Source organism: Dromaius novaehollandiae, chromosome 2 (genome assembly GCF_036370855.1).
Source record: "Dromaius novaehollandiae isolate bDroNov1 chromosome 2, bDroNov1.hap1, whole genome shotgun sequence".
Taxonomy (NCBI): Eukaryota; Metazoa; Chordata; class Aves; order Casuariiformes; family Dromaiidae; genus Dromaius; species Dromaius novaehollandiae.
Window position 1 is genome coordinate 5,785,718 of NC_088099.1, and position 14,799 is coordinate 5,800,516.

The following is a 14,799-nucleotide window of genomic DNA, read 5'->3' on the forward strand; positions in this document are numbered from 1 at the left end:
CTATGTGTTTAGCAGATTATGGAAGCGAGTCTGCCGTACTCTTCTGTGGCTTAATGGCTTAACTCTTGGTGTATAACAATAGATGCTTTGTTGTAGAGAGACAGACTACAGCTTAGACAGTTTTCATATGAGATACTGAATGCTGTTCTACTGCAGATCACATTTGCATTGAATTGAAAATCTGCAGTGGTCAAAGTTATAATTACTTTAGATTTAATATTGTTCCTGAGTATGTGTAATCTTACTGGAAACCTATATCAAAATGAGTTCTTGCTTAACTGGAGTCAGCAGAATGTAACAGCTTGAAGGAAAAAAGGCAAAAAAACAAGCTTTGAAGATGATTTTTTTTCTATATATAAAATGTATTTTTATTGCATGTCCATAAATAATGCAAATATTTTGAAAATAAATTTATTAAAGATACTCTAAGGCTTGGTAAAGCTACTCCACTGAAGCAAAAGCTGGAGGAGAAATGACTCTCAGCAATTCCTTCCAAGTCAGATTCTGTCAGAACAGATAGGCTGACGTGTGGTGCAGACTATTCCTTGAGAAAGCAAATAAATACGTAACTAATTTAAGTTTATAATCAAAACCTAATGGTTTAATTTTGTTCCCAGAAGTACTAGATTCTTGTTACCTGCTAAAGTGATGCTAGCTGTATGCTGGCCGTAACTTCTGAGAATATTTTCAGTTGTTGAAAACAGTTACTACTTTTAGATTATATTAATACCAAAGGCACAAATGATACAGTGATTTAGAGAAAGCTAGTTGCCTCTTTCAAATGAGTGCAGTTCCTCTTTCTTCCTTTCTCCGTGGATTTTATAATGTGAACAAATTTGGGCAGGGGAATGTGGAAAAACAATAACTGCTCTAAATAATTACATCTCTAATAAAGTCTTTGGAATTATACAACTTTATTTATTTATTTTTAAGAAAGAAGGTAACCTTATAAAATAGTCGTGTGTGTTCGTTCCTCCATTACGATGGAGTATTTTCCAGAAATAGCAGGATTACTCTGGCCTTCAATCTTTAAAGCATGTTACTAGAAGCATCTTTGTAAACGTGTGCTTTCTTGCAAAGCGGACGTTTTCTGAGAACTGCATGCAATAGCCATAAAACAGCGGTAAGTGGAGAGAAACAAATGGTGATTTTGAAATAGGGATCCCAGGAGCTACTAAGAAGGATGTCCTAGTTTGACTGCTTCTATTAGAAATGTATCTTTCTTTTGGGGAGCAAACTTTGGATGAGCAATTTCACTGGAAGGAAGGAGGCATGTAGCCTGTTCTGAGATATCCCCAGGGAGGGACAGGAATTTGTAAGGGTAAATGAAGGAACAAAACCTTTTCGTCCGAGGGAGGACCCTGTAACAGCAATTTTGCTGGATTAATCTCTTGGAAAAGAGGTGTTCCTAGGGAGGAGATGGGAAGGCTAGCAGAAATAGACTAATACTTTTTAGATTTGATGACTTGCTGAAGTATTTGCTGTATAAAGTACAGTTGGGAAAGTAGCTGTCTCTATGGGAACATGGCTTACTGCTATATTTAGGGAAAGTAAATTAAGATGAGCAAGGTTTTGGTGAGAGTTTGGATGGAGGAGTATTGTTTTTGAGGGAAAAGAGGCCAGAAGGATTTATTCCTCCTTGTGGAGGTCAGTGACTTTATCACTTGTCTGATGTTTTTCAAGTCCAGAAAAAAAAAGGGGGCACCAAAACCTGTAACCTGTGATGGAGTCGGCTAGTTTGCAGTCTGAAATGGAAAGAACCTTAGTTTAACTTTCAGAGCTGAACCTCAGGCTTTCGATTTGGTGGTTAGGAGAAAAAAAAATTAAATGCATGTATTAGGCTGAACAGATTTGATAAGGACATAAGCGGGTCACAAGTACCGTGCTCAGCAATATTCTCGCTGCAGTCTGTTTTAGGATAGGATCGCGCCTTGGCTTGAAAAGCTCAGTGGTCGAATGCAGCGTGCGGCAGGTGGCTGGGTGGGTATTAAGCGCTGTGCAACGAGTGTGGGACACAGAAAAGACGGCTTTTACCACTCTTCAGTAGCTTCGTAGTGACCTCACGACACGACTTATCAAGGAAAGTGTAGTCACCAGGGGCTGTATGTTACAGAGGGGAGATGTGAATATCTGTTACGTACACAAGTATCTATCTATTTGTACATTCACACAGTTTATAATAAAATACTTTCTACAGCAGTGTTTTTCTTTAGCTTGTTTTTCACTTGCTTTTGTTTTAGGTAGTGTTGCTTTAAAGACTGTTTTTCGCTTTTATACCAACTTTGAATTAAGTAATTTTTTTGGGAGGCGGGGGGGGGGTTAACTTGTCTCGCTTGTATGATCACTTCAGATGTCTGTACGTTGTTTATTTGTATCTATTTTTCCTGTATTTAAGTTACTTCGGAGTTGAGTGAGTTGTTTACTGCCTTTCCCACAGTGTTACATTTAAATGTAATCCAAAGCAGAGCAGATCAGATACTGTACATATTTTTGTTCTATAAACACATGCTTGTTTACATTTGTTTCACTGCCGTTTTGACTGTAATCCTAGTCTGATGCCAGGGGGTATCAGCAGTGACTAACAAACTTTGAGATACTGGCATTTTGACCCCATGTGCTGCTCATATTTCCATGTGTTTGTTTCTCCTTTGCCTTTCCTCTCAAGTATTTAACAAATGATTATTAAATATCTTCCAGAAGTTAAGAGGCCAACCTGGGAGCAGTCTGAAAGAGTCTAGATACACGAACATATGTTCCAGTTAGTTATTCTGTTTGTTACTGTACGGTTAAAGACAAAATTAAGTGTTGAGTGTTGGTTTTTTAGTGCTGCATACATTACACTTGGGATAAAAACAAGAAATTCTCTTTCTGCAAACGTGTCTTTTTGAACCGTAGAGTTTTCTCAATTGTGATTGATTGTTGCGCTTTAATTGCGAGCTGCTACTAATATATGGCAAAACCTTCTTTAAAAAAAAAAAACAAAAAACTCTGACATATGTGTGATTACTGCTCAGTTTTTAGCACCTCGAAGGAGCTTATAGTTACGGATTTTGCACCTTTAAAATGCCAGGTCTTTACTCGTCCGCCTTCATGAAACCACGGTGTTACACTAGCGTTGCACATGCATTGAATTCTTCTTATCAACAGAAAGGGCCGTTTGGATTCGCAGGCCACATCTGCTGTTGAACTTTGTGCAGTCTGCTTTTTTTTCCCCTTTTACTAGAAGAAAGGTTTGTTTGTTGGCTGCTCGCTCAGGGCGGGAAAGGAATGTAATGCATGCACAGCCTGCGCAGTATTTCCTGCTCCACTGCCATTCCAAACCTCTGCGCTGGGAAAAGCTCCAAGACGGGCAGCTTCGTCCTCCTCCGAAAAATGAAGAAAGGAGGCATCTTCTGAAATACCTAGATTTTTGTAGGAAATACATTTTTAAAACTGAATCTTTGGTGTGCTTCTGTTTTAAATGCGACAGATCGTCTCTATTCCACTTCTACACTATTTATAGGTTACTGTGACTGAGACAAAATGTTGACCTGTTACTGAAGCACTGTCCCGACAGAGAGATGGCTTGATAATAGCAGTGCAAAAAGTTGTGTTAGGTTATGTTATGCCTTCATAATGTTTCCTGTGTAGCTCATGGATAGCTTCGTTTTCCTTCCAGTTAAAAATGGCAGTAATTTTTGTCACTAGTTATTTTTTGCATTATCCACCCTCCTTATTTTATGCTGCCCTTAACTGTTTTGAAGTATCACCTTTGCAGTGTGTGAATCTTACTCGGAAGTCAAGTATTTTGTTTTGTGACAGCAAAATCAAAAAAGACATTTTGAGTACTGTCACCTCTGCCAAGGGACCTGAAACTCCAGTGCTGCAACTAGTGTGAAAGTGAGATGATAGGTTTTTACAATTTTTTTAATATAAAAATAAAACTATTTTCAGTCATTTGTGCATGTGGCAACTCTGTTACTACTTCAGGCTTCCAGCTGACTGTGCAAATGGAAGAGCAACTTCAATTTTTTTCCCCCTTTTTCCTTTTAACGGATATGTTTTGAGACTTTATAAGCACAGGCTCCTCTGGAGTGGTATGAAGTGGCAGCGGCTCTTCTGAAAAAAGAGCAATACTAGGTAAAGGTTCTCCTGTGAAATGTCTGTGTACATACAAAACACGAAAAAAGATTTTATATGTCCCTGTAGTGCCTCTGTCAGTATATTCAGTGACTACTTAATCACATGTGAAAGGGAAGTAACCTTACACAGGTTAACCTTTAAGTTCAGGGAACATAGTTACGGGCCGTTGTTCCCTGATACCATCTGTCAGGACACCACGCACTGACAAGGCAGATTGGTATCAGTAACTGCGGTTCAGGCTCTTCTGTGGTGCAAAAGAGGAGCTACAGAGGAAAGACGGGGCATATTCAGCTCTCCTATTTCTGCATTATGGAGCTATTTACTTAGGAAGCAAAGGCACAGCAGCTCCCTTGCCTATCTTCCTGGTAGAGTAGAAGATGGTACCCAGCTTCTTCTCCTGTCTGTCCTGTGGCAAGCGATACGTATACATGCATGAGTAGGTGCTAGGTGTTAGTTCCTTCCTGGATCACCAGGTCCAGGTTTCAGTCCTTTAGAGATACGGGTCTTTGCTCTTTGAAACTGGAGGTGGTCGCAGTGTAGTCCTGTTAACCTGTAGTTAACAAGTTCACTCCAAGCGCTGGAGTAGTAAAGGAGCCAGCCAAGCTCTGTGCTGTTTAATGTCAGCCTAAATAATGAACTTGAAGGTACTTCACTCAGAGCATAATAGTTCCACAAGTTAATTAGGTTTTGGAAGCTGTTCTTAACTTTTCAGCCTCATTATCAAATGTTGATGCCCCTGAAGCAGTGAGTCTGTGCTCATAAAGCCTGTAAAGTGCAAAGAGTTGGGCTTTGGTGCATACATTCCTTTTAATACAGCATTACCGAGTAATGAGCCTATAAATTTTTTGAATGCTACAGCACTGCAAGGCAGCATGGGTGTTTATCTTTAAATGATGGCATATATGAAAAGCTAGCACTCAGGGTATGAAAGTTTTTTATATGTATATATATATTTATATAAATGTATACACACACACACACACACACACACACACACACACACACACACACATATATATATATATGCACACATCTATTTCCAACCTAACTTTGGTATGCAGGCTGAAGCATATCACACTGTTTTATTGTTTCATATTAGAGCTTGTCAGAAGTTTTGAGCCTTTTCATAGTTTCTCATCCCTCGTTGTCAGTTAAGAGGCTTGTATATGCAGTTGTTGTTTTTAATGGTTATTAGCTGTGTCTCATGATGTATCAGAGCATTGCACAGAGAAACTGGTGTCAAGCTCTCAATCATGTATTCAGAAAGTCCCTGCTTTTGTTCCTTAGAAAATGAGCATCAAACAACGATGACAGGTATTTAACCCACCCAGATTTGAGGAATGTAATTAGTAATTTATGTAGTGCAAAAGATGGTTTTTTTGCTTTAAGCTGCCACAATTAAAATGCTTTCAAAGCATTGTTTGGTTAGATAGAAGACTGTTTTCTTCACATGGCTTTAGCTGTATCACAATTAATATTTGTCCTGATGAGTTTTCTCCTTTTGTCCTAGGTACTGCATGAAACTTTGTATTTACAGGAATTCTTTACGGCTGGAAAGCAAACTTTTGTGTTCTGATTGATGTATCACCTAGATAACAGCTCCTTCTTCTCGGAGTGAGATAAGCGGCTCTTGTGTAACCAGTCCAGCTCAGGGTACAGGTGCAGCTTCTAAGCCTGTTTTCCAAAATGGCATGCAATAGGTTAATAAAAACAGCAGTGCTTATTTCTTTTTAAAATTCCTAAAGGTTCATAAAACATATCGCACTCAGATTGGGGAAAAAGAAGTCAGTGACCTGTCTTAACCTCTTCTTCTCTGTCCCACGGTCATCTATCTATCCTAGAAAATAAAGTGATTTGGTTATTCTTCTACCATCTCCTCATCTGTCTTAGGTATTTAGCTGGCCTTTCTTGCCCCTAGCCATAGGTTCAGCTCCATCCAGAGCAGACAAAGGAGTTAAATGATGAAGACAAATCCACCAATTATAAGGTGTGTGGATTTTCTTTCTTTTTTTTCTTTCCTTCCTTCCTCTCCCTACTTCTTAGGGAGTTAAATGTTTGGGAAAGATTTTTTTCTTCTACTGGTCTGTGATGCCTCCCTTCAAAGAAATATCTTCAACTGAAAAACTCAAACCTTAAGTTTTTTTAATAACATTTGAGGGGGAAAGAGGTTGCCAGCTTTAGCTGAAATGAAAATTATTCTCGAGTATGTCATACTGGAAGTAAACAGAGCAATTTGCTTGGGTTTTACCTGTTTGAAGGTTAAACAGTTGTGGGTGGTTGTTTCAGGTATGTGAAACTATTCGCTGTTACTGCTATATTTTCTGCAAGGCTCACATGGAAAGTTAAATCTTTCAACATAAACTGTAAGTGGCATTTAAAACCAAAGTAACCTGGGCATCCTGTGCAGATTTGGCATCAAGTATTATAAAATAATTTCTGTCCTGGTCAATACCTCACAAAATCAGGATTTGTATAAGTGTGCGAAGTAGACAGTTTTCTGCTAAGGTAGCTGCTTCTAGCTTGAGTCCTGTAGGATGTAAAATTTGTTTTTTCTTGTAAGGTCAGGTAAAGCCTCTTTAGCAGATTAATTTAGATAGTATTAGAGATGTATAATTTCTTAATTTAGAAACAATTTCATTTTGCAGATTTAATACCATTTTTTTCTTATTTAAATCTTTGTACTTTGTATGGAAAGCTCATATAAGTTTATAAATGGAAAGATCATGATGCATAGATGTTCATTTTATTGCATTTAGCAAGTTCATCTCTAAACACACTGCAAGTCTCTTCATTACCAGAGTATATTATTCAGGAGGACTGGCTATTGCATTCATTTCATTAGGAAAAATGCAGCAGTAATTAAATCACTCATATGCTGCCAAGGGATGGACTCGATTAATAGTTCTGCAGTCTGCCCACAGTGGCTTCCTGTAGCGGTGAGGGGTTTCTTGTGCGGCTGCTGCACAACGATCTATTTTTCTATTTAATTGTATTCTGACTTCAGCTGTCAAAGCATGAGTTGGCTGTGTATCAGAGAAGCCTGGGATTAAACTTTGCAGAATACAGTGTATGATGGAAATGTTTTTTTTTTTTTTAATTTGCCATGTACCTTGCTACTGGAACTGTCTTGTTAAGAGGAGAGGAGCGTAAGCTTTCTGCATTTAAAGGATAGTTTGAGTCACAGGAAGTTTGGGAAGATGCTGTCACTTGCCTCTATGGGCAGGCTGGTATAGTAATTCATATTTTGAAGTTTGCCTGTTGTGGGTTTTTCTTCCCCTTCGCTTTGTATACCCACCCAGTATGGATCCATATCTTCTGATTAAACTTGCATGATTGCAGTAACTTATTTTAAAACTTGCCTTCATCTTTCCTTGAACCCCCTTCCCATGTTTAGTAGTGCTGTGGCTGTGTCAGAAGTTGCCAGAAGACCTTGATGAGCACAGTTCTGTGGACGATCTGTGACTTCCAGAAACGTGCAGGCGGTTCAAGAAATTTCCCATGCAATTAACTTTACCACAAGCAGGGTATAGCACACAGGTTAGCAGCAGTGAGACTTTTCATCAAAAGCAGTGCAGTGGAGCACCTAGAAGTTGTAGACGATACATTGCGCTTTGAAGCCACGGAAGATCTGCGCCAGAGTGACTCCTCTTCTGGCAGAAGGAGCTGTGCTTCCACTTCCAGCCCGCTCTGCAAAGCATAGGCCGTGTGTAGTTCTGTTTTCCTGGCACCTCAGGAGAATGGCAGTAGATCTTAATTTTCATCAAGAAAGGAGGATTTCATGTTTGACAATTTACTTGGTTGACTGAATTTGAATTAATGAGAGATCTGGTTAATCTTTTACAATTCAGACACTTTTGTCAAAGTGCCGCACTGAAGACTCTTCTAGACTGCTGTGAGATCGGTGGGGGATGAGTGTGGCTTTTTGGGGAGGGGGTATAAAAAGAGGTAGTATGTGGGTTTTTTTGTTTTGGGTTTTTTTTTCTCTCAATGGACGGTCACCAGTGAAGTTACACAGCGATCTGTGCAGTCTGCTGTTCTGCTTAAACTGTTTGGAAAGGGAATAAGGAAATGACTTAAACTTTGTGAGGGAGGTGTGTGTGTATGTGTGTTTGTGTGTGCCTGCCTGCACGTATATATACGTGTGTATATTTAGAATTAAAACTAGATGCTGTGAAGTGTTGCTGGAAGATTTTGTGAATTTGAATGACTGTCCTCTAAAATAGCAGATGAAATTAAGTGTGCAGATGCCTGTGAAATTTTCTGCATGGGAAGAGACAAGAATTCTTAACTTATTTGCAGTAATGTCTCTGAAATAGCTATTAATAATGACATCTTGATGTTATAATAAGCTTTTCTCTGAAAATCACATCAGTTCAATGCTCTGTTATAACAAAAATGCAAATAAAATGTTAGGAATTATGAAAAAAGTAAGAGAACAAGGCATTATGTTAGTCTATGTAAGCTCATGGTGCTCTCCTTTCATTCTGGCTGTTGTGTGCAGTTCTAGTCCGTCTGCTTCTGTTCAAAAAGATGGATTAGAGAAGGTACTAAGTAAAGTAACATGGTGGATCAGAGTTACCTGATAACTAAGTTGTTGGCTGAGCTGTGGAACCTCTTGCCACGGGATGCTCTCAGCACTGAGAGCTGATGCACATTCAAGAAGTGATGGGGCAAATTCATGAAACAAACCTGAGGACTGTTAGGTACAAAGTGGCTGCCTTTAGCTAAGGACGTCCTTAAACTGCAGTATTTAGCACCTAGACGTGTGGTTCTGGGGAAGCATCGCTCCTGTCTTGCATTGTTTTGTTCTTCCGGTCTTCTGCAGATATGTTTTGATGACAGTCTTCTCTGCTTTCACTGAAAACAAGCTGTCTTATTTTGAAGTTACTTTGCTTGGGCTTTTTGGGGGTATGACTATGCAATATTTAAGGTTGTGAAAGGTCACTTAAAATTGTTTTCAGCGTTTAGTGGTGATAGTGGTAATGAGTATAGTATTTCAGTGGATGCCATAGGAAATCACTTCCAGAAATCAGGGTTGTAACTCCCCAAAGGTGGGGGAAAATATATTCTTTAAATTCCGTATGCTGGTTACTGCTTAAACTTGCAATTTAGGAAACTAAGCATACAACTTTTTCTTTATTGATTGGTCTTACCTGTAGGCTTTTAAAGAATGCCAGTTTTGGGCCTCTGCAGTTTCTTTTCTCTTTAAAATTAGCTGGCATCCAGAGTAGCTAAATATATGGTACTGACTGAATATTAATGCTTCCTCATGTCTTCAGTGTTATAGCTGTTACCCATGTGTGCTGTCACTCTTCAAAAAAAAAAAAAAAAAAAAAAAAAAGCAACTCAAGCAAATAGCACAGTATTTGCATTTCGTCCAGTATAACTAAGAAAACAAAAACTATTGTATGTGATGCATGACACTGTTATGGTTTCTTGAAGTAAAATATGGTTCAGATCTCTTCTACATATGTAACATCTGTGTATGTTGTACTACATGTCATGCGCAAGCCATTTGAGCACCTCTCCATTATTGCATGAGAAATTAAAATTTATTAAGTCACAGTAGAGCCTCTACAGCATATTACAAAAATAGGTTTCTTTAAAATAATATCTAAATTAGTGTAGACATCTATTTGAAGCACCATTGTATTATGAATTGCAAAATTGCCAAGATGAAAAACATAATTCAAAACAATATTAAGAAAAATTCGTACTAAAATATTTCACTTTCCAAAATTACCATAAGCTCCTCAGGCATTATTAACTTTTGTGGGTTTTGTGATAGCGGGTTGTTACAATGAAGACATTTCATCAAATTTTAGTTTGTATTTAGAGCTCGTTTCATTTTTCAGTGGAACAAGCTAGTGATTATGAAGTGAGTCTTTGAGAAATCTGGAAAAAAGGGGCACATTTTTTTAATGGTTCTTAATTTCAGGCTAGTCTCATTTTGTCACCTCAGTTTTTTTTTTTTTTTTTTTTTTTTTGATGAATGACAATGGTGATATTTAGTTTTAAGCATGTATTTTGAATAAGCAGATTTTGTGGGGGGCGTCTCATGTCAGGAAATGTGTTTTTTAGGGTACTGTGTGTACTTCAGTACATCTTCTGTTTTCAGATGTTCAACCTCAAAGCAAAAAAAAAAAAAAAAAAGCAGGAAAATGTTAAAATGTATAATTTGATCAAGAAAAGTATTCTTAAATGGGTTAGACAGATCAGTAGCTTTTGTCTTTAGATTTTTGAATGTTTCAGAGTGAATATAAAATATTCTGAATATTATTGCATCTTCTGTCCTCTACGTAGAAAAGACAAAAATATTAGTTCTTACACGTTTATGCTGTTCCTGCTGATCTGCTCAGCCGAGGCAGTTAGTACTAATTTAAAGATGTTACTGGAATTCATATTGCATTGAAAAACTTGCTCCAAGTAGAAGCTCTGAGAGCAGCAAGATGTTAACAGACCTAAAGTATCCTAGAGGTGAGGAACTCGAGAGTCTCTTGGCCACATACATGTTTATAAAGCCAAAGCCACTGCTTTTGGTCAGAGCTTCAGTGTTCTAATTTAAGTGCCCTAGTTAATATTGGGCAGAATTTCTCCTGCAAACCTGGGACCCCATCCTGTAATTTCTTAATATTGCACAATTTGCATCCAGACCATCCTACGACCGATCTCTAGCATGCGAGGTTTGGGGACTAACACGATGTGGTTCAGTGAAGTTTTTGCCTTGCATCCTGTTTGTGTTCGGTAAACTCGTCGAGACTAAGCTTGGAAGCATTCGGCGACATTCTTGCGCAGACGTTTGGTAACTTTCTCTTGCTTAACACTGACTTTTTATTGCACTTCATAGAAGTGGATCCTCCACTGAAGATCTACTTCAGTCCCAGCCCTAGAATGTAAACTGGGTTTCATTACAACATGCAGTTTCAGCTTCAGGAGGACTACGTTATGCATAAAAACTATTTTCAGAATAATGTTTCATGTTGCATTTCTTTACTTTACAAAGTCCAGAAAACAAATGGTGTATGAAGAATGCTGTGTAAGAGCATTTCTGTTTTAAGCATTCAAATTATTTGCTGTCACATTTTTAAGTAGAGGTTGAACTGCCAGATCGGAGAAGCAGATAATAAAACTAACAGTGAGTGGCTGGAAAGAGCTCACGAGTGTGGAAAATCCAATTTATTCCTGTGAAACTGAGATTAATATATCACCCACAAATTTAAATGTATTGATATAGAGAAGAGAGATGTAAACAAAATACAAAAGATTAGGAAGGTTTCTGTGACAGTAGCTGTGGATAACAGGATGCAGGGATTGCGATTCCCCTTCTAATTTCAGCGTTTTGCAGCATTTCGGTGGGAGAGGAGTTTTCATTGCCTTCGTGATATTGCAACAAAGTTGTTCTTCATGCTTGTGATGCAAATTTTCCTGAGTGCTGTTTTGCAAAAGTCGTTCATAGCTCCGTAGATGTCCTTTGGGAAGGTCTAAACATGTATTTCTGCAAATTTGACGCAAACAGAATGTGGTATTTTGAGAATGAGCCTTTCACTGTAACGTGTATGTTGTCACCTGTATGCATTGTCAATGGTTAGCGTTTTGCATGTGTTTTTTTCTGTTCAACTTTAGTATTAAAATACAGCGTTCAGTTTAGTTGAAAAATATCTTCTGTTGAAAAATGTTTTTGGTTTACACGTTTTAAATGTGATGAAACACTTCCTTTTAAAACACATGCGCACACACAGTATCTATGGACAGTTCTAACTTAATTCTGTTAGCCAAGCACTATCTCATTTTAAAATGATGAAAATGTATAAATCCACTTATTTTTTTGATACTGGCAGTGATCCCATTTCAGTACCAATAAATAAGTGAACTTGAGCCTTCCCCCGCCCCTGTAAAGTGAAATGTTTTTTAGCAAACACAGAAATAAAAGCTCTGTGGAGAACAGAATATTACTGTTAGACCTGTTAGACACATTGCGAGTGTTTTGAGAGGTGAAAAGGTTGACATCCAGCCAATATACTGACTCTGCAAAACGGGAAGATTTATTTCTGTTTTCAGAGAGTACTTGCAAGTTCATTCAAAACCTGTATCGCAATGCTTTCTTGTCAAAACACGCATGTCTACCTGCGCACTCTTTGGTTTCAGACACTGGTGGTGTTCCTCAATCTTTCTCCGTTCTCCCACCAAAATTTTCTTTTCGAATTTAGGTATTCGAATTTACCAGTTGCTTTTCTTGCACTCGATATCTTTGTAATATCAAGAGGAAAATAAACCTATGTGGCAGCTCTCTAATAATCTGGGAGAGGAGGAAAAACGGAGTTAATATATCGCTTTTACCAATGTGTCTTTGTAGTGGCGCTTGTTAAGATCTTCCCTTACCCTCCGACTTTGGGGACGGGGCTGTTTTGTTTTTGAGTTTCTTCTACTCTAGAACATTAAAAAAACCCAAAACAAAACAAAAAAGAAAAACACACCACCCTCTGGTGTATAGGTCATTGACGGTCTGCTTGCTGGTACAACTCTCATAGCATCTTTTTTTCCTCAATTTAATCAACCTTTTTTTGCTCACATCAATTTTTTTGTTCACATACCAACCTCAGAAGTCCTATACTTGTTAGAGGACTTAAAGTGCGGAATTAAAATCCTAACTGTGAGCAGTCTTCCTCCTCTGCCGTCGTTTGTCTCAGCACGATTAACAGGAGTAAATTGAACAGGATTAATCAGCTTCTGGTAGGCTGCCACTGCTGCAATATATACCTTTATGTGTCCCTTAGGGAGAAGGCTGAATTGGTTGTCTGCTTTCTGCATCCCTTCAGCCAGCTGTAGGTGCACTGCCGTGAAGCAAGAATGAAATAGTGACTTGTTTGGGCTTGTTTGCATATATTTTAAATGCAATCATTTGTAGACTCTAAAACTGAAGCAGTTAATCTCTGCAGTCTAAGGTACTTCCCTGCTTGATGGAAAGGGTGAGATGGCCGTGAAGGCAGTATACCGAGGAGGAGCTGCACAGCTCGGGAGCGTGTGGTGTTCAGTCTGGTTTTGCATGGTATCCGCAGCAGTAGTTGTGGTAGGGCACCTTTGACGTGGTTATCTTTCGTCGTGTTACCGTGGGGTGATAGAAGTTTAGTAACGATAACGTTCAGTACCGTATGTTGCCGTGGTATAGATAAACATCAAAGAAATACGGCTGCATGAAAGGCATGTGATCAAATCCGTACAGCTACCTGCCTGTAGCTGGAGAGAGCGCTAAATCGATCGGCTGGTGTGTTCAACAGCAGTAAACAGACGCTTCTAACTAGCGAGAGCCTATTAAAATATTTGGTCGTCAAATAGTGTTGTTTAAAACGTTCTACAATGTTGTTTGTTCTAACTTTTTTTAACTCCTTTTTTATTTTAATATATGTTTAAGGTCTGTGGGGAGGTTAAAACTTAAGGGAATCGCTTGTCTTCTGCATACTTCTTTTCTGCAAACTATTACTTCTGTCTGCATTTGCTTTAGTCCTTGAAAATGCTACACTTTTATTGAGCTATAAGTGAATTTTTACCTGGTTTTATGCTGCTAGACCAATAAGCAAGTTAGATGAGAGCAGTAGCCTTCCTTTTCATTTCGCGGCATCCTATTAAAGCTGATCCTTGAACAAATGTTGCAGCTCGCAGTACTGCCTGTGTATTCTCTGTCCTCCAGCAACCCTGTCAAACAGTGAGCAACAGAAAAACACAGAAGCATCTCAGATCTTTTTCTCACTGTAGCAGAAGTTTAAATGTTCCCCACACAATGACATATTTTGCTAGAAAATATGCCCAGGCATCAGCAGGCATCTGTGGAGTTTCTTCGGTTTTCTGTCCCGTTCACTCCTTCAGTCCAAGATATATTTTAGCAGCAAGTTAGTTCATGTAGTTTGTAGTATCTACTTTGGATATTTCTAGGAGACTCTCAAAATAGTGGCTTAGAACGATATGGCAAGAGCTTTGATTATCCAGAGATCCAGGTTGGTTAGTAATACATTAGCATCTTCGTGTAAGTTTGAGCAAAGAATGTGCTGAAATAGGAGAGGTCTCAGGTTGACTGAAAATTACTGTGAGGTTATCTTAAGATTCAAGAAGGACTTCTGAGGTAGTAGCCACGCATGTTAAATTCAGTCATTGTATGTCTGGAAAACCAACTCTGTTATTACATGAGTTGATTTCTCTGTTTATTTATTTATTTTTAATTTTTTTCCTAGTGTCCCAATGTAATATCAGCTTGAAGAAGCAGAGGAGTCGAAGTATCTTTAGCACCTTATTCTGCTGCTTTCGTGACTACAATGTCGACCCACCATCTACCAACAGCACCAGTGCTCTTCCTCCTTTGGTGGAGGAGAATGGAGGACTTCAGAAGGTCAGGCTTTTATCTTATTTTGCTGTCATATAGACCTTTTATAACCAAGGGTTAACTCTGTGCTTCTAATGGTTTTTCTCAACAGCTTTCCCTCATAGGGAACATGTTCTGTGTGTTACTGAAAAAATGAATATTTTGTTGGTGAATTGCTAATATTATCTATTCAACTGCAGTTTAAAACAAACTTTTCCTTGGAAGATATTGGCAGTATATGTTTTATATGCAAACAATATTTAAATCCTGAGTAAGTCATCTCAAAATACAGAATTCTCATAGTGTTTTAGATCCTGACTTACCTC

At 38.4% G+C, this 14,799-nt stretch overlaps 1 protein-coding gene across 3 annotated transcripts in view; it reads left to right on the forward strand.

The window, feature by feature from the left end:
• The window catches only part of CTDSPL (CTD small phosphatase like), an 85,229-nt gene that overhangs the window by 36,195 nt on the left and 34,235 nt on the right, over nt 1-14,799 (forward strand). For all 3 annotated transcript variants that reach the window (XM_026096498.2, XM_026096485.2, XM_026096491.2), the window contains exon 2: nt 14,346-14,500. In XM_026096498.2, the coding sequence (XP_025952283.1) occupies nt 14,346-14,500 (155 nt within the window). The remainder of the gene's footprint in view (nt 1-14,345; nt 14,501-14,799) is intronic.